The sequence below is a fragment of the Amblyomma americanum genome, chromosome 2, assembly GCF_052857255.1.
Source record: "Amblyomma americanum isolate KBUSLIRL-KWMA chromosome 2, ASM5285725v1, whole genome shotgun sequence".
Classification (NCBI taxonomy): domain Eukaryota; kingdom Metazoa; phylum Arthropoda; class Arachnida; order Ixodida; family Ixodidae; genus Amblyomma; species Amblyomma americanum.
This window is the reverse complement of record NC_135498.1, coordinates 145,972,020-145,994,782: the sequence shown is the minus strand read 5'-3', so window position 1 is coordinate 145,994,782 and position 22,763 is coordinate 145,972,020. Positions and strand designations below refer to the sequence as shown.

Genomic DNA, 22,763 nt, shown 5'->3' with positions numbered 1-22,763 from the left:
TTGTTCGTTTTTTATTACTCGAGAAAGTATACAGCTCGTTCAGTCGAAAAGCCGTTAGCGTCGTAGTAGTAGTTGCCGGCCCCGCGCGTAGGAAATATTCCTTCCACTACGGCACGATTCGAGTGTCCACCGCGATTTGCATGTCAGACGTCATTTGCTTACCTTTAAACTAATTTTCATTCCATTTTTCTTCCTTAGCAGCGCGGTCCAGGCGCCCACCGAGAAGGTGAACAAGCGTCATTTCCTGTCCTTAAATACAATTTTGTTTTCATTTTCCTCCGTTACGGCGCGGTTAGGGTGCCCACGGAGATATGTGAGACAGGCGTCATTTCTTATCTTGAAACTGTCCAACAGGCAACGCGTCGCGCCGAACGGGCGATGACGTTCCGTGGACCCCTTGGGAACGCTGCCACACGTAGTCGCGTCCTTCATTTTTTTTTAATTTTTTGTTTTTTTTTTGATCTCTTGTTTTTCTTTGTTTAATATTAATTTTACTTTTTGATTTTATTTTTAACGTTGAACTGATTTATTTCATTATATCTACATTGCTTAAGAACCGTTGCCTAATCAAATTTTACATTTTTGTTTTATTTACCACACAACTTATGACTGAAAGTTCGTGCGCACAGCTTCCGTCTACAACTTGCGTCCACACCACTCATGAGCCAAGAAAGGCTTTCGCCTTTAAAAAAATGCTTTAATACGCATCTGGCATTATAACACCGACTAAGCTCTATGGTAAAAAATTGAGATGAAAGTAGAGCCCACAGGGTGCGATCTTGTTCATCCTGATATGGCACAGTAAAGACATACTATATTAATTGAGCAGTGTGAAGCAAGTTGTAATCCAAACAGTAATGCCGAGCTTCATGCCGGCCGAGGCTCAACAAACGGCCGGAGGACGGCCGTTTGTTGAGAAGAACTATCCAATCCCCCCGCGTGGGTATGTGCCATATACCTGGGGTGAAGAAGAAGAAGACGAAGAAGAACTATGACGCACAGCCGCGACAGCCGACCTCTTATTTCAAAGGGCATCTTTCGTGGACGAAGAGCACCTCTGCGAAAGCGTGTCTTCAGCGTCTTCAAGCGAAAGAGGGCTTCGACGCAAGAAGGGAAGTCGAAGGATGCTGAAGCATTGGGGGCTATCGAGCAGCTGTCCGACCTCTTCCTGGGCGTGGTGCCCATGGCGGCGCTCGACACGAACGATCGCGAAAGCGCTTCGGAGGACCCCAGCTCGTGGCCAAAGCTACGCGTCTGCCTCGTCGTCGTCATGGCGGTGCTGTTGCTATTGGTGCTTGCCACGCTGATTATTCGTCTTGCCCGCTACGACTCCACGCATGCGAACAACGCCCGAGACATAAAGTCGAGCTGGGTGCCAGTCAGGCCTCGAACGTCGACCAGCGTCATTCCGGCGGGCGAGGAAGTCGTGAGTGCTTTCAATACCGGGAGCCTAGAGAGTGCAATTTAACTTGAACTGAGGACGATTGCCTGGTTAGGTTAGGTTGCTTCAGGATGCGATGACTGCGTTTGGGTGGGTCACATAACTCAACAACGACGCCAACGTTCTACCGAGCGTAGCCGTACCGGAAATATCGGTGCGCAGGGCAGCTTATAGGCCCTGGCATGTGCGGCCTAGTAACCGCAGCTGACCCTTTCGACGACATGCCGCAGCGCGGCGACTTAGGCCACGGGCGGGATTCTGGGCTTACTTCGACAATACTTCGTTTTTACTGCCGTCTTCATGTAGTGGGTGATTTACGCCATAGGCACTGTTCATTGCAGCCGTACGCAAACTGATCGCTCTTTTCGTACAGTCATGAGAAACCGATGAAGTGTTTGTCACAGTGTGACTGTCCCTTATATCCCGTTTATGTGACTCCCTGCTTTGGTGTAAGTTGACAAAGAAAAGGCAAAGCAGGATGCAAGAAAAAAGAAGTACCACTGACAATGAAGCTACAGCTGGCGCTTGCAAATCGCAGGCAGAAACGTTAAACTTAATCGGAGGTGACTGACCTGCAGCGATGCTTACAGTAATCATGTTAGACCAGTGTACGTTAAAACACGTGCTAGCGCATCACATGCCATTTCGGCCCCTGGTTTAAATCCCCTTGCTGCTGCTGCTGAGCTTCGCGTGGTAGTAGAGCAGTGACGTGTATATGAGCTTGTTTGGACGCCTGTGACTTGTTCGCCTCTTATCTCTCTTCTTATTAGCTCTACATCACCTAATAGTTAGTTGAAGGAATTTAAGCTCATCTGGACTGTATTTTAGATTATCTAACCGCTGTGCTTCAACCGGTATCAGAAAGGTTAATTTATTTCTCGATTGCTGGGTTGCGGTTATTAACCCCTATGTAAAGCGCCAGCCACAAATACGTTAAAAAAGAGTGGAAGGCTATGGCATGCTCAACGTACAGAGAAAACACTGCCGGCAATGCGAATAGAGTTGGCCAGTTTGATCACATTTCGCTGTAAAGGTCGGCCAGCGCGGCCGGAAATGACCTAGCACACTGCATGTGGAATACAGCACACGTCTCGAAATCGGTATATAAGGTGAACAAAAAGCAAAGATAACTGTATTACACTTCAATATTACATATACACGAGAGTCTGCAGACAGCGCACACCAATCACCTTTCCTCTGTGGTCTCGAAGAGGCCGGTCTCACGCAACAAAAAAAGTCCTGGCCATTCATCGTTTCCGGCCAACCAAAATTTTCGCCGTCAAATTTGGAACGCTGGCGCCAGCTATCTTCACTACGCCGCTTGCCCTCTTATCACTTGACGCCGCCTGCAACGAGACGAACACTTAATTGAAATGAGAGAGAGCTTGGGGTTGTTGCAGCTACTGGTGGGGTTACCCTGGCGGATTCTACCGGCAGGTGCTGCACCGTAGCAACTCTTAAATGCTGAATACGGGCCACAACTCAGGCACATAGCTGACACCTGGCTCACCTACATGGATCTAGACAGAATAACTTATAACGATCAACAGTGAACTCCTGCTGTCGCCATCTGGAATCTAAATCTTTTTCCCGAAGAAACTTTAAAAGAAGGCGTGAATACTACTTTCTACACGACTTTTTGTGCACGAGTAGACAATGGCCTGAAGGGAACTCTGAGGGAGTCCTGTATTCTTGAGGAAAGCGAACAACACACACTTTTCCGCGTTGTACACTAAGCACCATATTAGATAATCTTTTATATCACCGCACGCACCACAAGTGGAACACAGTGGAGGCGACGCCAGACCCGTCTTTTACATCCACACAGGGGTACGAGCAGAGCCCGTGCGAATGCCATATATTAATGTGGCCTCGGATCTTTTTTGTCCTTTCGTCGAACATATGGCTTGCTGGGTAAACTACACACGGTTCTCAAATGGCCGAGCGCCGTTTCTCTGAAGAGTTCCTTGGCATCATGAGGTACCTTTCTTGATGGGTTATATGACAGCGCTGCATGGGCGAGACTGTCCTCCACCTTGTTGCCTATGACACCTATATGTGAGGACACCAATTGGGATTGTATGAATAAGCCGCTGCTGTGCAGATTATGCACCATGAGTAGAGAGCTGAAAAGACAAGGCATCAGTAGGGAACCCGCGCTATAACCTTTGAAGGGAAGATTTTGAATGTGTCAGGATCACAACAGGTTAAGTCGGACAAGACCCTAGCTTCCGTTATGCCGCCTCAATTGCAACCCTTCCGGCTGTTCAGAGGGCATAACTTCAGTAAAGCGTCCAGATCAGGTGGCATTCAAAGGAGAAATGTGAAAAGCTGCTGGCCTAGCTCCTCTGGGCTTGTGCACAGAACAATCAGTAAAAATTTGAAGATGACGGGCATACTCTAAATGTTCGAGCACGGGGGTACACGTTGCCGCCAAAGGAGAACTGCGTTCAGCGCGCAAGTTAGAAATAGAGACCGTACATTCGAGGCGCTCAAATGACCAGGATGGTTTCAACCGCTTGCTTTGTCTTCGAACAGCAAGGCCTAGGGAACTAAGTATTAAGTGCCAAGTAGGCTCGGGACTCAGATCTCTTTCGGAGCCGTTGCGGAAGGGCTCACCAAGCTGCTGTCTCTGCTAGGCGGCCAGATTGCGTAAGTAACCTTTGTGAAGAGATAAAGCCAAGAGGTTTGGATAGTAAGCCATGAATAACGGCATTGTCCGCGGGACTACAAAGGCTCTTCTGAGTTCCTTTATGTGCATAATTTTAAGACGGTCATGTTGTGACACCGAGGGGAAATTAAAGGCAGTTGGTACATTATGCGACTATTCACCAGAGGTTCGTGAATTCATACCATTGAGAAGGGTATTTTCTCCATTTCTCGCTTGCTATTCTACGCATTACGTCCAGACGCGAAGATAGAAACGAAACAATCGAGTCCACAGCTCGTCGCTACTGTAGACGGTAGTCAATAATGACGACCAAAAAGCACATGTGACTAAACTGACGAAAGCAACAGTGACCAATTAAGGTCTATCTTCAACCGCGCATATCATCTTCCTATGCCTGGAAGCAGGATGAAGGCGGATTTTTCCTCTGTTAGATACAAAAATTGAAGGGGCCACTTTGTTGACCTAAAGTGCGGTGAGTCGAAAGCCTTTAGCGCAGTATTAATGCTTGTGTAACTGATGTGTGGTAAAGATGTTGACTAAGTACAAAATTGTTTTTGAATCTTAAATGCTGCAGACACTGGAGTGCGTTTGAGAGGCATCCGTCTGATTCGACGCCTTTCCGCAAACCCTCTCCAGCGTCCTAGCCAAAGAGAACTACATATGAGTTGTCAGGAAGTAGCGTGGTCGTTAGCACGCTCGGCTGCGGAACGAAAGGACGCTGGTTTGAATCCCATCCTGCACAAGGGTTTTTTGTTTCATATCGAGTTGCTGAAGAGAGTAACGGAAGGATGCACGTACGGACACGGTCGCGAGCATGAGCCATTAAAGGCTTTCGCCTTAATACCTCACCTTGAAGATAATCTTGCGCGGCGGCTGCGTTTTTATGGAGGAAAAACGCTAAGGCGCCCGTGTGCTGTGCGATGTCAGTGCACGTTAAAGATCCCCAGGTGGTCGAAATTATTCCGGAGCCCTCCACTACGGCACCTCTTTCTTCCTTTCTTCTTTCACTTCCTCCTTGATCCCTTCCCCTACGGCGCGGTTCAGGTGTCCAACGATATATGAGACAGATACTGCGCCATTTCCTTTTCCCCAAAACCAATTATTATTATTAAGATAATCTTGTACTTAAAGTAGGGCCCATCGAGCTATCAATGCTAACTGATTGTGCTTGTAGAGGGTAAACCAGACAAATGTTGTCTGCATATAAGAAAGTACGCGCATGCCTGCAATTCTTGTGCAATGAATCGGCAGGACCATCCATTACAACTTTAAGCGTGGGGAAAGAACACGCCCTTGAGGCACATCTCGCGATAGAGCCATTTCGGTGCTTTTGGTGCTCCCTAGCCGCACTCGAATTGCACGTTCACAGAGAAAGGAGTTGATCAATCTTGGCATACCACCCTGTACGCTGATATCTTGCAAACTATTCAGCACCGAGCTGTTAATGACGCTGTCATAAGCCTTTGGGACCTCAAGGAAAATGGCTAGTGTGGAAAGGCCGAAAGCACTTTGATGTTTAGTGTGGCTTACAAAGTCCAAGACGCTATCTTGTGCACTTACACCTCGGCGGAAATCAGTCATACATGTTGGTAGCGCCTTGCTGTCCTCGAGCCAACACGATAATCGTTCACTTGTTAGCTTTTCCATCAGCTTATTCACACATGATGTGAGTTGCAAAGGACGACACGAAGCCAGGTTCGTCATCTGTTTGCCAAGCTACAACACAATACAAGCTACCTTTCATGACGGAGGAACGTCGCCCGTATTCCAAACTCGATTGATGTAGTTCAGGAGCGCCTCCCTGCGTTTCAGAAGCAGGTTCCGCAGCATTTCATTAATGGTGCCGCCAGGACCTGTTGTACACCTGCGCCATAGGCTACTGAGCGCTGTCTGGAGCTGCCTAAGCGTGAAGTGGGCGTCCACGACAGGCGGGCAGGAAGCAGGTGGAGGACATAGGTCAATTCCAAAATCTGCACATACAAACGCATAGGCAAATTCCTCTGCCAAGCACGCAAGAGGTTTCTGCTTGTGCATTGCAAGAACTTCGAAAGGCTTCCAAGGGCGAGATTCTCCAGCAAGACTGCCGATGACTCACCATTTTCCTGTCATAGCTGAGAATAGTCAAGCTTGCACAGAAGGAGACCAATTTCTGCCTGCAGAGCTTGTTCGTGTGTCGTCGAGAGGCAGAATTCAGCCGATTTAAGGCAGTCTTCAAGGCTCAGTCGTCCTTTTTCCGTTGAGTTGTCGTTCCACCCTTCTGCACGCTGCGAAAATGTTCTTCCTGGGCAGGAAAATGATCACCTAACTTGACCGCCGAACATACTGTCATCTTATTAGAAATAATTTTGTCAAGGACATAGCCGGATACACATGCTAGGTGCTCTCAGTACATGTTCCAGTTGACAACATGGCAAGTTCGATAGCCACGCACATGAAAGTTGGTGCCAAACACAAATATCTGGTAATGGTCAACCCTCCTGTGGTCGGATGCACTTGTCCAGTTCACCCGTACGTAAGGTGAATGCAATGTCAGGTCTATGGGACGTAAGGTGAATGCAACGTCAGGTCTATGGCTGCTAATGAGGCTGGAGGTCGGAAGAAAGTGGGGCTTCCTTCATTGACAACACAAAGGTCCAAACTGTGAATCACGTCGACAAGTTTGTGCCCACGAGAATCCGTGTTCCTGTCACTGCTGACGGAAAGATGAGCGTTGAAGTCACCGCAGATAATTCGGGAAGTTGGGAGCGATCACAAAGCTGCTAAAAAAACAAACCTTCCTCGGCGGAGACACCATACGGATGCAACAGAAGGAGTTCGAAAGCCGAGCTGTAGACTTACTGCCGCGAGTTCGACAGCCGGCTCTGAAATTTTGCAGACGTGCCTCTCGCAGCTCCTGCTAGGCTCCCTGGCTCGTGCTGCCCGGTGCGGGCCGCTGCTACGGCTGCTGCCGGGCCCGGGGACTTGCCCTTGACTCCTGCGGACCACACCAACTGCGGACCATTCTATTGAAGTTAAGGACGACTGCGAGCGGTTTTTTAACCGCTTTTTTCGGTTATTTGCCGCTTTTTGCGGACCTGGACTTGGCCGCGGCTGCTTTCCACCGCGGCCAGTGAGGAGAAAGATTCTCCTCCTGGCTGCCTGAGCTGCGCTGCTACCTTGGGCTCCTTTGTGGGCTTCCGAGGCGCCCTGCCTTGCTTTTCCTGCTACTGGTTCGCGGGGCCGATTTGCGATTTCCTGGCCACTTTCGTGGTCGGGCACTTCGCTGTAGCCTGATATCCTGCGCCTGCCCACGGCCCCTTCCCCGGTTGGGGAACAGTCTTGCTGCGCCTGCCGTCGACGCGACCACCTAGAGGTGGGTCTCGCCACCTTCTGTCGCCCGATTGCGGTTCTCGCCGGCTCCCTTTTACGGGACGCCGGCGATTTATCCCGCTTTTACGCGGTGTTCGGACTTTTGGCCTCGTGGTGAGGCTTAGCCCTAGTGAGGCCTAGGGCCGGCCCCGCCCTGTCGCGCTGGTGTTCGGGCATCATCTCTATCGCCGCCGCAGCCATGGGCGCCTCGCGCGCTTCCCCTTCGGCGTTGCCCACTGGGGTGAATTCGCCCGTTGTGAGCTACACCCCCTATCGCCGGACATCACCTCGGACTCGGGCACTTCGGGTGCCCGGTCCAACCGTGCGAGCTCACCGTTATCGGCGGCCGGGACGACCTCCTGGCTCGCATTCCGGAGCCGGACCAGACCATGCCTCCTCCTACTGCGCCTCAGAGCGTCGCGGGTCCCGGGGCGCACGAGAGCCCTCGGCGGCCACCCTCTCCAGCCGACGACCTTCCTGCACAGGGGTCCTCCTCCGGTGCGTCCCCTGCCTTTCCTGCGGTGCACGACACACCTTCTGCGGTTCCAGCTCTTTCCGAACCGCTCCTCAACCTGGGATGCTGCGCTATGCCAGGTGACTGCGCTCCAGGAGAAACTGGTCGTGTACGTTAACTGCGGCGAAAACAAAATTGCCGTCAACCATCGTGTGGCCATCATTGCCCTCTTTGGTGAGGTGGTAAACCGCTGCGCGCGATACCAGGCGTTGGCCTGTGATGCGCGTGGACGAGCTGGGATCTTACGGGCCATGTGGTCCGCCGAGCGCCGGGTGTCCTCGGACGCCAGGGCATCTACTGCGGAGGCACGACTTCAGGTCGCCGCCCCACCCGTCCCGCGGCCCACCTTTGCGGAGGTGCTCCGGTGCCCTGGGTCCCGCTCTGTGACTTCAGGTTCTGCGTCGGCCGCGACTACGGCTGCGGCCCAGGCACCTGCTACTGCGCCACAACGTTCGCAAGTGATGTACCATGTTGCATTTGTCACTGCGACTCCACCGGACTTCCTCCCCGGCGCATTTAATTCAGACCCTTAAAGTGAACATTGTTCCAGAGGACGTGGGGATAGGTACAGTAACATTCAGGCCGACGCAGAACGGTGTTATCGTCCTTGTGCACTATCGCACATCTGTTGATAACCTGCGCACAGCAGTGACTACAAATGCAGTAACGCACACTGCCTGCCAAATTAGGGTTGCGGAACGTCATCGTCCTCACGTTCGGGTCTGGGGCGTTGACCGTGACGTCGTAGACGACGACGTCATTAATACCAAAAACCCTGGAATCAATCTAGACCCCCGAACAACATCGCGCCGGTAGACTTTTCGGGAGCGCGACGGGACGAAGACACACGTCATGTCAATGGCGGCCGATGCCTTTGTGCGCGTAATCGCCAGGTATCGCTTAACGATTGGATGGTCCTCTGCTCCCGTGGCAGAGGACTTACATGTACCGATGTGTACGTTCTGTGCGACGTACGGCCATTCGAGGCACAACTGTCGCGCGAGGGTGGGCGCTGCTAGGGCGGTGTGCACGAGGTGTGCTGGGGCCCGCCTCGTATCCGATTGCGCTCAGTCGGAGGACACTCCTGTCGCGTGTGCCGTCTGCCGTCGCGCCGGACGGTAGGCACCGCCGCACAGGGTGGGTTTGCCTGACTGCCCCGTCATGGCTGCCCGCATTGCCCGATTGCGGTCGCGCACTGACTACGGTGGCACGTAGTTGCAGGACTCCTCGAGAAGGTGGGGAGATAGCCGGAATATTTTCATTTCTGTTCATATTGTTAAGTGACGGCAAGCTGATGAACGAGATGACAGATGGCTACAGAATAATTTTAATGGTGGACGGCCTGGCGCGAGCACTCCATGCTGCGCCAGAGCCCACTTTATCGTTTTCGAGTCCGCGACGCTGCCCGGGGCTGCCGAGCGATCGTCCCGATTGCGCGAACTAGAAGAACGGCAGTGATGATGAAAGACATGACGTGACGACGGGCGTGACCGGAGTGATGAACAGAGAAGAAGATACAGGGCTTGCCGTCACTATGAAAGAGATGAGCAGATGATTATAAGATGAGCGCTGGTCCTGGAAGCTTCCGGGCCACAGGTCACCTTGAGCCAACGGCCGAGGTCTATGGACACACCAAACGGCATGGCAGGGAGCTGGCTGCGTGCTCACGTGTCGCGGATCATTCGGGTCGTCGGGTCTGATCTGGATCAATTCTTCGTGTCTTATGGTCAGGGCGGCGGACGGGGCTGGGGCGATCGGCGAGGTCGGTTGTGGTCAGGCGGGCTGGGGTACAGCCGGGCGGTGCGGACAAGGAACACAAGGCCGACGCAGCGCGCCGCATCCCCAGGACCAACATGGCAATGGTTACCCCGCACCTCATACCAAATGTTACGTGACGGCAAGCTGATAAACGAGATGACAGGTGGCTACAGAATGATTTTAATGGTGGACGGCCTGGCGTGAGCACTCCGCGCGGCGCCACTGCCAACTTTGTCGTCTTCGAGTCCGCAACAATATGCATGCGGGTCCGGCGTCTGGTCTATAGACGGTGGCGTGGCCCTCCCTAAATTTATTTATTTATTTGTTTATTTATTTTACCCTCAAGACCTGGGGCATTAAAGAGGGGAGTGGTTGAATAAGATACAATACAGAAAAGATAACACGAAGCAGACAAATTAATGATCGACATACACACTGGTGGCTAATGCGGTTCTAAAATGAGTAATGTTTACAATGCTGGCAATTGGTCCGGGAAGGTGGTTCCAGTCCTTGGATGTCCGAGGAATGAAGGAGTTGTTGCATGTTTTCATCCTGAGTGGAGCAATTCCAACCTTGTGTGAGTGTTCCAGATGAGATGAGATGAGATGTACGAAGTCGAAGGGATGAGTGCGCTACGAATCTTGGGACAAATATGAAAAATTTGATGGAATAAGCAAATTCGAGAAAATTTCCGACGAGAAGCTAATGAAGGAAGGTTTAACATGTGTTTCATTAATGATATGCTAGCAGTACGATGGTAGTAATGCAGAATGAAACGAACGGAGTTATTCTGGACAAGCTCCAGGGCATAGGTTAGGTTAGCACAGCTAGGGTCCCAAATGAATGCAGCGCATTCTAGTTTGCTACGGATTAGTGTCTTGTACCTGAGAACTTTAAGTGAGCTGTGGCAGAAGAAAAATTACGGCGAAGATAACCAAGCATGCGATTAGAATTGTTTATTATGTTGTTAATGTGAAGGGACCAAGTAAGATCGGAAGAGATTTCAATGCCAAGATAACAATAGGAAGTGACGGATTCGAGCGCACTGTTATTTAGGTAATAGAAGCTAGGACTGCAGGAATTTCTAGAAACACGTAAGGCTTTACATTTAGATGTATTAAGGTCAATTTTCCACACGTCCCACCTATTAGTAATAGCATTCATATCATGTTGCAAGGCATTAGTATCGTCCGAACTGTTAATTTCTCGAAAGACGACACAATCATGAGCAAATAAATGAATGTTAGATGATACATAGTCAGGTAGGTCAATAATGTATATTAGGAACAACAGAGGCGCTTTATCGGGCGTCTGAAGGGGAACGTGAAGCTCTACGAAACCGGCGTTTTTTCTTGTTCGATAATCTTTTGAGGTGAAGGTTATACCAAGGTTCGTTTGAGTTGCAAGAAATGGTTCGTAGGGGAATGTGCTTATCGATTAGTAGTTGGATTTTGTTACTGAAGATGCTCCAATTATTTTCTACTGACCAGGTTTCGAAACCATCAAGGAAGGTGTCAAGGAATAGAGACAGCTCATTGTTGATGACCTCGAAATTAGCTTTGTTGTAGTCCCTGATCACTTTTTTATGCTGTTATATTCAAGGGGTGGGGCACATATTTAAAAAATGAACAGCTAAATGGTCACTTAACAGGGGCATGTATGTTACATGCGGGACGAGATCGGGGCGTGTTGTTAGTATTAAATCTAAGGTGTTTGCGGTGGCTTCCGTTAACTTAGTAGGTTGAGTGATTAACTGAGATAACGAAAAGACTGAAAAAAGATTTAAGAATTCGTTACTGACCGAAAACAACGTATTAAGAGTAGGCGAACTGGAAGACCAGAATATGTTCGGGAAGTTGAAGTCACCGAATAAAAAAATATCAGCATTAGGATGTCGGAAGTAGGCGCAATTAATAGCATCTTGCAACTGTTCGCAGAAGTTTGATGTGATGTTCGGGGGGCTATAACATAGACAAAATATTATTTTAGGGAGGTGGATTTCAACGCATGCCCAGATGGTTTCAAGGTTGGTATCAATGTGTATCGAATATGACCTAATATTTTTAGAAATAGCCAGCAGAACACCACTACGTGGGCGTTGCGTGCGGTCGCAACGGAAAACTGCGATAAATCATTTATTACTTCGCTGTCGTGAATGCCATATAGAAGCCATGTCTCGGTGAGCGCGATGATGTCGGCGTTACATGTGTCAATAAGGGAATGCAAAGAGTCACGCTTGTTAATAATGCTTCTTACATTAGCTTGTAAGACAGATATGCTGCGGGACGGAGACAATTTTCTACTTCCCCTCTCGTGTACCTAGGGCGTTTTATTGACGGGGAGTGAAGAATCCTGAATAGCATCCCGCGAGGAGCCCGCTTGTGGTTCGGGACTGGGCTGTAAATCAGCTCGTGACTGAATTAATAATTCAGCGTTTTTAGTTATTTCGTTGTAGATGTCGAATTGGTTGTTTGCGAACAGCTTGTTGTAGCGAAGCTGGAACTTCGGGGAGTGATGCAGGTCTTTGCCAAATTCGACAAGTCGGCTCCTCGCTAGGCGAGTAGCGTTCGAGAAATCATCAGATACGGAAAGATTGTTTTCCTTAAGAATATCACGGGAGTTCAGAATTTTTTCTTTGATTTTAAAGGAACAGACTTTAATGATAATAGGCCGACACTTCGAGGCTGAAAAAGAGCGCAAAGATGAGCACGGTCTACGCATGGGGACAGTTAAGCAGGGTCAGCGGCAGGAGATAAGGCAGAAATAACCTTTTTGTCTGTTTAATTCCATGTTTCGCGTGCATCGGGGATTCCACGCAAGATTAGATTGTTCCGTCTTGATCTATCTTCAAGAGCATCTAAGCGAGACTGTAGAAGAGCCTGTTGGGTGATGAGATCTCCTGCGGAACTTTGGATGGTTGAAAGGCTTTGCTCAAAGACATCTATGGTGCTTATTTTATTCTAGAGGGCTTGTAGCCGGCCAAATATATATATGAACTTAATTTCGATGTTTTCCTGGCTTGTCTTGATTTGTTTAATGTCTGCCCAAAGTTCCTCTTGGTTGTTTGCCAAATACTTGCGTAAGCTCATTGTTGTCTTTGAGCACCTGATACATAGCGCCAGATTGATCCGTATCGTCAGTCGTTGAGCGAAGCTTTGGGCCCGGGTTGGTCTCAATATCGCCAGAACAAAGCAACAATCGCACTACATCGAAGCAATCACTCATTAAATCACAGAGCGTTTGTGAGCATGGGAGCACGACCAGAAATCGATTGTCGGATTTTGTAGCGTATAAAGAAGAGCGTCTACAGACCTGCGGGGAGAACAGAAAATCGTGTTGGCCATGCTGTCGCAGTGGCAGCTCCCATGCTCACTGACGCGGAAGACGGAGTGCAGCCAATTTATACTGCTGATGGGAATGGGCGTTGACATGGTCGACCGGAAGTTATCAACTCCAGTATTCTCATTTATACAAGCTAATTTAGATCACTGCAGCAACGCGACCCCTGTGTTGGTAGAAACCATGCGAAACAACAATCACATATTTTCACTCATTTCAGACCCATACATACGACAAGACACCATACAGGGCATACCACCAGAGTGGTTTATTTCTTTCTATTTAACTATTTTTTAGCTTCTTCCGCGAGCATTATTTTTTAATTTTTCCCATTTGTTTCGTTTTTAAATAAGCGTTTTATTCGTACATCTTCCCTTCTTACCAGATTTTTGGGTTTTTCACGCTCATTACGCTCTTTCTCCACCATACCATACCGGTCCGGTTCTCTCCTTTCCCCTCTTTCCACAATTCCATTTACTCCCTACGTTGCTGCACATCTTCCTGCGCGGTAACACCTTGACAACACTTCCTGCACACTTTCGAATTCACACCTCCTCTCTCATTTCTTTGAGGTTTCCTCGTCATCCACCTCACACAAAGGTGTGCCCTTTTCACATTCATGTTCAACATCAATTCCACAACACTACGGGGATCATTTCACCTCATTTCCTGTCATTATGCCATCCGATTCCACTAAATCACAATGACTAACACTCCAACATTCTCATTTATACAAGCTAATTTAGATCACCGTCGCAACGCGACCCCTGTGTTGGTAGAAGCCATGCGAAACAACAATCACATATTTTCACTCATTTCAGACCCATACATACGACAAGACACCATTCAGGGCATACCACCAGAGTGGTCTATCTTCACCACCACTACGCGACCGCGCTGTGCCATTCTAGCACGCCATGCAACATTTGATCTCTTCCACATTCTCACCACGCCAAGAGTGGTGGCTGTGGTCTGCACCTCGGCCGCTGCTTCATTTACACTCATCTCTGCATACGCTCCACTACACTTCCTAATGACACCGACATTCGACGACATAAGACACGTGCTTTTACTCACGGAGGGGACGCCAGCCATCCTCGCCGGGTATTTCAACGCTCATCGCTCGGCATGGGGTCCGCAGATTTCTGATGCTCGAGGTGGTGAATTGTTAAATTTTGCCATGGCGTCTGACCTCATCATATTGAATAACCCTGAATCCCCTCCCACTTACACCATTCCATACACAGACACGTGGATAGACATAACACTGGTATGACCGGCTTTGGCATTGGCGGAACCGCGCTGGCAACTCTCTGACACAACAACCTTTTCTGAACATAAATACATAACAGTTTCGTTTGGCAGCCCGGTCGGTGGCCGCGAGCGCTGCGTAACGCATCGCGGAACCACGCGCGTTTTAGCGTCATTAGCCTCATCTTCATTTTTCACTGCAGTGGTCGGAGCAGCTCTACAGTCACCACAGTCATTAGAATACACACTCGCCAAATTTTATCAAATCTACGACCGCTTGAGACATATGCACTCGTCATCACGACCTCTTCTCCATACTTCCCCATATCACGCCACTAATCCATGGTAGACGCAGAAACTGGCGCTTGAGCGATCCAGGGTCCGTGCAATGCGCCGCAGGTTCCAGCGGACCAGGGACTACCACCTTCGACAACATTTTGCCCACCAATATTACAGAGCTCTCAGGTCATATCGCACGCAAATTTCCACCACCCGCGATGCACTCACAAGAACCATTGCACGTGAGTCCATTAAATCCAGTATTTATGGCCGCCCTTTCCAAGTGGCTTTTGCAAAGTTTCGAGCGCCGGTGGTGCTGCCACCCCTGCGACGCTCGGATGGCACATTAACAGCCACCACACTGGAAACGGCCCAGCTACTTCTTGGCACCCACATCACATCAGACGACATAGCTGCATATTACATGTTACACACACAAATGAGCGCTACTGCAGGGGGCACGCTTCACGGGGGGCCCGACCATGTGGCATTTACACCCGGAGACACACATGTTGCTATTTCTAAAGTGAAGAGTGGTGTTGCCTCCGGGCTTGACAGCCTCACGCCGTGTGTTGTTCGTGCTCTTTGGGAGACCCAGACACAATTCTTTCATTTTGTTGTCAACGCGGCGCTAAGGCGGGGCCACTGTCCGTCGGTCTGGCGTAAGGGTCGCATCATTTTCATTCCCAAACCGGGTCGGTCTCCTGAAGAACCGCGCTCTTATCGACCCATTGTCATGAATTCGACGCACGGCAAAGTGCTGGAGCGTCTCATATACGGTCGCTTCTACCATTTCATGGCAACTAAAAATATACTACATCAGGACCAGTTCGGCTTTACTCGACAGTGCGGCGCGGTTCATGCTCAGCATTCTTTAATTACCAAAATTAGAGGGATAATAGCAGACGGCCTTCACGCATTACTGGTATCATTTGATTTCAGGGGAGCCTTTGACAGTGTGTGGCATCTTCTAGTTCCCACTTCTCTTGGACGATGGGGATGCCCGAGAAATCTCTGTGTGCTCCTTCGGTCTTTTCTATCCGACCGAGAGGTGGTTTACCGCTCACGGGCGGGACACGCGGTGGCACGTCCCATCTAAGGAAGTCCGTAGGGTTCTCCGCTGTCACCGCTCCAATGGAACATCGTAGTGCGTGGTTTGCTTGAGCAACTTATGCCCGAGGGTGCGTCGCTCCAGGCCTATGCGGACGACGTGGTTGTTCTTGTGCCTGTATCGGGCAGGAAGGCGGTGCAGGATTTGGCGGAGAATGCGCTCGGCCGAGTGGAGACGTGGGCGAAGGCGGTGAGGGTTACCATCAGCGCGGAGAAGACGGTGTGCTTGCTCGTCATCCCTCCCAGAGGGGAGATGGGCGTACGCCACCCACCGTTCGCCTTGGCGGTGTGGCTCTGAAATTCAGGACAGCCTTCAGGATGCTAGGAGTCTTCTTTGACCGCACCCTCTTGTTCACAGCTCACGGCGACCATCTCAAGGAGCGTGCCGAGCTGCTTGCCACGCGCCTCGGTGCTTTTATTCGCTTTGGTGACACACCGGCACCGGCACAGCTGAGAGCAATTTATCAACAGGTCGTTCTGCCTGCGCTCGCATAGGCGTCCTTCGTGTGGTGGACTGAGTGTCCCCATTCAGGGCTTCGTGCACGGTTGGTGTGGGCGCGGCGGGCCCCTCTAATGGCGTTGGCGGGTGCCTACTCCACCGCGAGCACGAGGGCGCTTCAAATTTTACTGCATGCGGCACCCCTACAGTTCGACCTTAACCGGTTGAACGCGGAGTTTAGGTTATTCGCGTTGCGATTTGACACATTTGCCCAGCATTCATTTCATGCCACCGAAATGGCGGCCCCATTTGATGACGCGCTCCAGCATCTGTTGGAGGTTATTTCATTTGGACACGTCCGTCTAGACATGTTGGCGGCGGAGCTGGCGGCGTTGGTTCCGGTGCTTAATGTCTACACGCACGGTTAATATCCTTCGATGGCTGCCGGCGCCGCAAATGTGGCGTTTGCATCGGCTGGTCGAATCCAGTCTGTTGGCCGTTTCCGCGTTGAGGGTGCTTCGAGTGCGTATTCCGTGGAATTGGTCGCCTTCGAGGAATGCCTCAAATATTTGATTACGCATCACGAAACAACACCAGTTCACATTTACACTGTCTGCCAATCATTGCTATCTGCATTATCTACACATACAACTATGGACAACACCATACATTCCATAAAACAACTTTTGAAATCTATTACACTTACACGGCCGGTCTACCTGTTCCATGTTCCGGCCCATAGTGGGGTGCTGGGAAATGAAATGGCTGATATCGTTGCCACAAGGGCAGCTTCTTCTCTCAGGCTGCGTACCTCGGCTCGATCGAGGGCCACTGTGCGCTGTGTCCTCCGTCGAGTCGCCCGTGCGCAGTGGGCGGTCTGGTGGCGGGAAAATAATGACGGCACGGGTATCTTTTCTTGGGTGCCCGATGTCCTCAATCTAGCATCAAATTTCCCTCCGCCAAAGCCGCTGGTCTCTCTTCTCACCGGACATGACAGGTTTCCGGCATACTTTCATCGTTTCGGTTTTGCTTCGTCACCACATTGTCCATGCGGCCATCCAGAGGGAGATGTTCCTCATTATATAGCAGACTGTCCACTCATACAAAACATTGTCAGACCATTCCCAACCCAACCATTCACCCACTTCCCATTGGCGATCCTGGTTAGATTCCCATGAACACTGCGCTTTACTCTTAAAAATCACATCTCTCATCAGTTCGGCATTGCCGAACTATTCTCATTAACACTTCCATGCATTCGTTTCATTTGCACGCATTTGGCCACACAGTGTGGCCATGCAGACTTAACAAGGTGCACACGCCTAGCGTCCGCCTCGCGAATTTGCGCGATGAGCCGAGCCCGCTTAGTCCTGCTCGAACTCGATTTTTTCTTCTTTCTTTATTTATTTATCTATTTCTGCATTTATATCTTTTTTATTTTTTTCTGTTTATTTATTTGATTTTATTATTATTTATTATTTCGGTATTTATCTGTTTTTGTTTTTGTGCGCATCCATTTTGTTGCCCCTTTGGCTGCCATTTGCCACGGTTTTGTGTGTGAGCCGCCACGGTGGCTGAGTGGTTATGGCGCTCGGCTGCCGGCCCCGAAAGATTCGGGTTCGATCCCGGCCACAGCGGCCGAATTTTGATGGAGGCGAAGTTCTAGAGGCCCCTGTGCTGTGCGATGTCAGTGCACGTTAAAGAACCCCAGGTGGTCAAAATTCCCGGAGCCCTTCACTACGGCGCCCCTCATAGCCTGAGTCGCTTTGGGACGTTAAACCCCCATAAATATAAACCACAGTTAAGTGTGTGACTTGTTATGAGTGTGTGTGATTGTTTTTTTTTGTCAGTGTGTGTTATGTTTCTTTTGCTTTTTGATTTGTAAGTGTGCGTATTTCTGTTTTCTATTATTATTATTATTATTAGTTTGCCTTTTTTCTTCTGTTTTTCTTTCTTTCGTTTCTCTCTTCTCTTCTAGTTTTCAGAACCATTCGTCGATGCCAATTATGTCATCTAGACCTCATGTTTTCTTCCTTCAGACTTCAAGACCATTCGATCTTCTTGTTTGTGTACTTTTACCATTTCTCCATTTTCACTCATCCTCATTATTCCTACATTTTTCTCTTTTCTTTAGTTATACTCTATATTTCCCTTTTTTCTTCTGTTTTTGTTTTCGGCACCCCCATTGTTATTAAACATCTTTTAATCATTGAATGAAACAACTCTGCGAGGACTTTTTCATCCCTTTTTGATCGTTGAGCGCTTCGGACACCATTTCATTTCAGTTACCGTGCCAATTTTTCTTTTTATTGGCTTTTCATACCAAATTTAAAATTTGGCCAAATGGGCCCTGTTCATTATTTCTTTGATTGGTTTAAGCCTGGTGATGTCATGTAGGTGCAGGCTATTTCTCATTCCACTTTATTTTTGCTGTTACTTTTCTGATTTTAGCCGGGATTAAGACTTCGATTGGGGCGACATACCCAGTCAAAGATCTCCCGCTTGGCAGGCCAGCTCCCGAGAGGGCCAGTACTGGAACACAATTTTCTTTCAAGAATAGTTTCAGTTCAGCTAACCGACATATAATCCCAGCGCAATTCTGTTGCATTATAAAAGACATTTTTCGGTGGTTTTAGATCCAGTAATGCTACGTGAGGTTCCATGAGGTTGAATACTAGCCATATTAGAGCGAAATAACGTTCGCTGGAAGGCAGTAATCATGGACGCAAAGGAAAGCACCAGCTGTGGGAAGATCCTCAAGGTGCCAGGCGGCATCGCTGTAACATGTGAACGCAGGGCGTCGAACAAAACGCGCAGAAGGTCGAAAATACCTTTATTTTTGAGCTCCTTATTTTGCGCCATGCTCTGACTCACAATGTTGGCAAAATATGCGGACTGGGACACACTCTTGGACATTGTAGCTGGTTTTCTCGTCGCTTGTGAGGCATGGGAGAACCCTCTCTGCCGATGAGTCTGGCTGTGATCTGGTCACTGAGGAACATGGACACTTTTTGCTGAAGTTGCTAGAAAAACTTACCCGCACGCAGGGGACTTTGACCTCTTGCTAGAATCGCTTTGCAATAGTTTATATGGCGGCTGATCATGTGAGCTATTTGCTTTGTAGAGGTTTTGAGCCTCTGGTTAGTCTGGGTGACACAGAGGTTGCTCTGTGTCCAAAGGCTAAGCATGCGAATTAGGTTAACTTGCCTAATAGCTTGACCCTTGATGGAGACGTTGATGGAACCTGGAGAGACGTATAGCGGACCATGTACTTGTATGACCTCTGATTTCTGCGGTTCGAAGTGGCATGGTCAACCCAGCGGGGTTACACAGCATGCCCACTTTTACCCCTTTACCCTTCACGTATAACGAACATCTGAGTTTCAATGTCTTCGGTTTGCATAGAATTAGACACCACAGACGCCGCTGTTGGCAGCTGACAGACGAACAGGTTTTAAAACCTCCATGGACTACACCTCATACACCAAACATTCTACAGGCACAAAACACGCCTTTGGAGCCGTGGGAGTCACTGCTGACCAGCGATAACCTGAAAAAGCAACAGGCCCACATCCAACAGGCCCTCAGGGCACCTCCAGCCAATGGAGCCTTGTAACAAGGGCCGCACCCATAAGCTCAAGTAATTCCTTTTTGCTTACTAAAGTTTTCCTCCTCCTCCTCCTCCTCTTCTCGCACTGTGCTCTGGACATCGTCGTCTTGATCAACATCCATCGGTGTGCAAATTTAGTGCGCGGGAACCTCCACGAGCAAGCCAAAATTCAAGCGCATAGCCGCCTTGGACGGAAAATAGCGAAGGGGAAATGAACCCGTGGCGGCCCCCGTATTGGTAGACCGATGCTATTCGTTGAGTATGGACGTGCGTCCTAGAGTTACAGCCACAAGAGTTGGCAATGCTTGCAGAACACAACACAATTGCAATGCACGCTTAAGGTGACAAGCGTGCCCATAAATTTTGAGAGTGTTATAAAGAGAAGTTTGTAACGTATGTTGAAATAATCAGACTTGAGAATCTGGCACCTGACTGCTCTTTCATGTTGAAGACTTAAGCACAAATAATTTTAGTCTTTCTACGTAAGCCGATGGCAGAACTTGTGGGCGCTGCATATTTACGACAGACGCAAGCGCTTTACTGTATCGCTCGTCCACTCATTGTCCCTTCGTAACTTCTGCGTCCGAACTATGCAGCGCCCGCAAATGAGCCCATCGGTACACATTCAATTAGCCAAACGCAAGCTACACTGCACTTAGGACATAGTGCGGGTGATTAATTTATTGCCCAATAAAAGAAAATTTGTGACGAATATTTTAGAGCTTCTTTTCTTGAACCTTTGAAGTAGCAGTTCGATTCGCCTTTGCACGAAATATTTTTTCTTCCTTCTTTTCTTATGCCAAAATTAAGAGGCTCGAAAATTATGCAACATCTCCACTAGACAAGTTTTACCTTCTGTGGTAATTACTGAGATGCTCCTTAGCCATAATTGCTCTTCAAAAGGCTGTCAGACGAGTTGGGAGCATAGACGGGTAGCTGCAGTATTGTTTCCTCGAGAGAACAGGATTGAGCCTTGCTGTACTGGAACTTACACATAACAAATTTATGGTATGTTGAGTGCAGGTTCCGATGGCAGGGCGTGGAGAGCCCGAAGTAAACAACATTGGAGGAGAGGAAGACGGCAGGGAAGCGCTACCGCAAAACACGGAATCGCCGTCGCACGACAACGCTACTAATTCGACCATATTCACAATGAGGCTGGATACTGAAAGCCCGGCGCCTTCTCCGTGACCGTTTGGTCTCTTCGACCTGGCAGCGATATTTTACCATGGGTGGAGATGCGCAGTTCAAAACGCATCAAGCGAATCCAGCATGGACAAGCGATTGTTATCTTTAAATATCCCGAAAAACATAATCCATCAATAAAAGCATTGTTTAATTCAAAGAGAAAAATCAGATGCTGAATAATTTTTCATTCGGTGTTTTATTTGAGCAACTTCGGTTTATACACGTACGTGCGTGATAGAAATATAGTTCCAAGTTTTATTTATGGTAAAAGGAGCAGTGTTTCTTCTCTTACATGTCTGGTGGCACCTTGGTCAAAATAACATCCACAGACTTGCTAGTATATGCGGAGGGCAGTTAACGGCTTTAAATATATATATATATATATATATATATATATATATATATATATATATATATATATTAAGGAAGCTAACAGTCACCGAAATCAAGGTGCATAGGGGAATAGTTCTATTTTTTTTTTAAATCTGGTGCCAATCAATTAGTTTTTTTTTTAAAGAAAATTACTTACAAAGCAGAAGGCGCTGGTGAACACTCTCAAGGTTCGCTTACACGCAAAAACATAAATACCCACGAAAGCAGCAGATTGGACAGCCGTCGCCGTAGCTGAGTTGGTAAGAGCACCGGACGCGATATTCGGAGGTCGTGGGTTCGGATCCCACCGGCGGCATGGTTGTTTTTTCTGCTGCTTTATAAGTAATTTTCTTTAAAAAAAACTAATTGATTGGCACTAGATATTAAAAAAAAAGAACTATTCCACTATGCACCTTGATTTCGGTGACTGTTAGCTTCCTTAATATGTTTGTCAAACGAACCCCTCACTTCATTTGCCCTATATATATATATATATATATATATATATATATATATATATATATATATATATATATATATATATATATATATATCACGTGTTTAAACATGAAGGGTTTTCTAGGCAGCCTGTATATTAGTTAAAGTTTGTACATTTCATTTTTGAAAGCTTATTGAGCTGGCTTAAAGAATTGGCATTGGTTTAGGAGCAGCTTTTAAACCAGTTGTTTAAAACGTTCAGGAAATGGGAGAAAACGGATATAGGCATGTTGTTAGAAACTCCAAGATATGGCACATCTTACAAAGAGGCAGTAGAGTTGTTATTTGCATCATATTTGAAAATATTGCCCAGACAATACAGACGAAAAGAAAACCCCTATTGTACGCGCCAGCGGTAACTTTCATACTAGAACAGAACTTACGACCTTGACATTCATCGCTTACTTAATACTTCGACCCCCTACTTCAAAATCAGATATCATTCGGCCTTTCCCGCTGTTGTATGCTGTTGTGCCGCCTGCGGCTCGGAGTGACGTTCACAAACGCCTGTTGCCATCTCATCGCATTGGCAGACTTTTCAGCGTGTGAGCAGTGCGGTTGCAATGAAACGATCGGGCGCCCACTCTGTGACTGCCCTCGTTTTGAGCGAGAGCGTGCCTTTCTGGCTGCTACACTGCGCGCCTTGGATTCTCGGCCTCTTAGAGAAACCAAGATTGTGGGGCCTTGTACAAAACCTTCATCGCAAAGGACAGCGGTGAAGGCGCTCCTGAAGTTTTTAAAGGACTCTGGGTTGAGTGCCCAACTATAAACTTTAAGTGTGCGCCCTCAGTCTCCTTGTCAAAGTGGTCGATGGACACGTGAAAAACTGATTTCGTTTGCGCTCTATCTTACTTTTTTCTCGCAATGTTCCCATCTTCACGTCTAGGGTACTTTACTGGGCATCGCCTGGTTAACCTCCTTGTGTTTCCGTCCTTCTGTTTCTCT

The 22,763-nt window shown here is 48.4% G+C and overlaps 1 protein-coding gene and 1 long non-coding RNA gene across 2 annotated transcripts in view; one reads left to right on the top strand and one right to left on the bottom strand.

The window, feature by feature from the left end:
- The window catches only part of LOC144119154 (uncharacterized), a 44,660-nt gene that overhangs the window by 3,998 nt on the left and 17,899 nt on the right, over positions 1-22,763 (bottom strand). The gene's annotated exons all lie outside the window — the stretch shown is intronic.
- On the top strand, positions 990-21,008 carry LOC144119153 (uncharacterized). Its single transcript, XM_077651855.1, has 2 exons — positions 990-1,426; positions 20,784-21,008. The coding sequence occupies exons 1-2, from the start codon at positions 992-994 to the stop codon at positions 20,949-20,951; spliced, it is 603 nt and encodes a 200-aa protein (XP_077507981.1). The 5' UTR covers positions 990-991; the 3' UTR covers positions 20,952-21,008.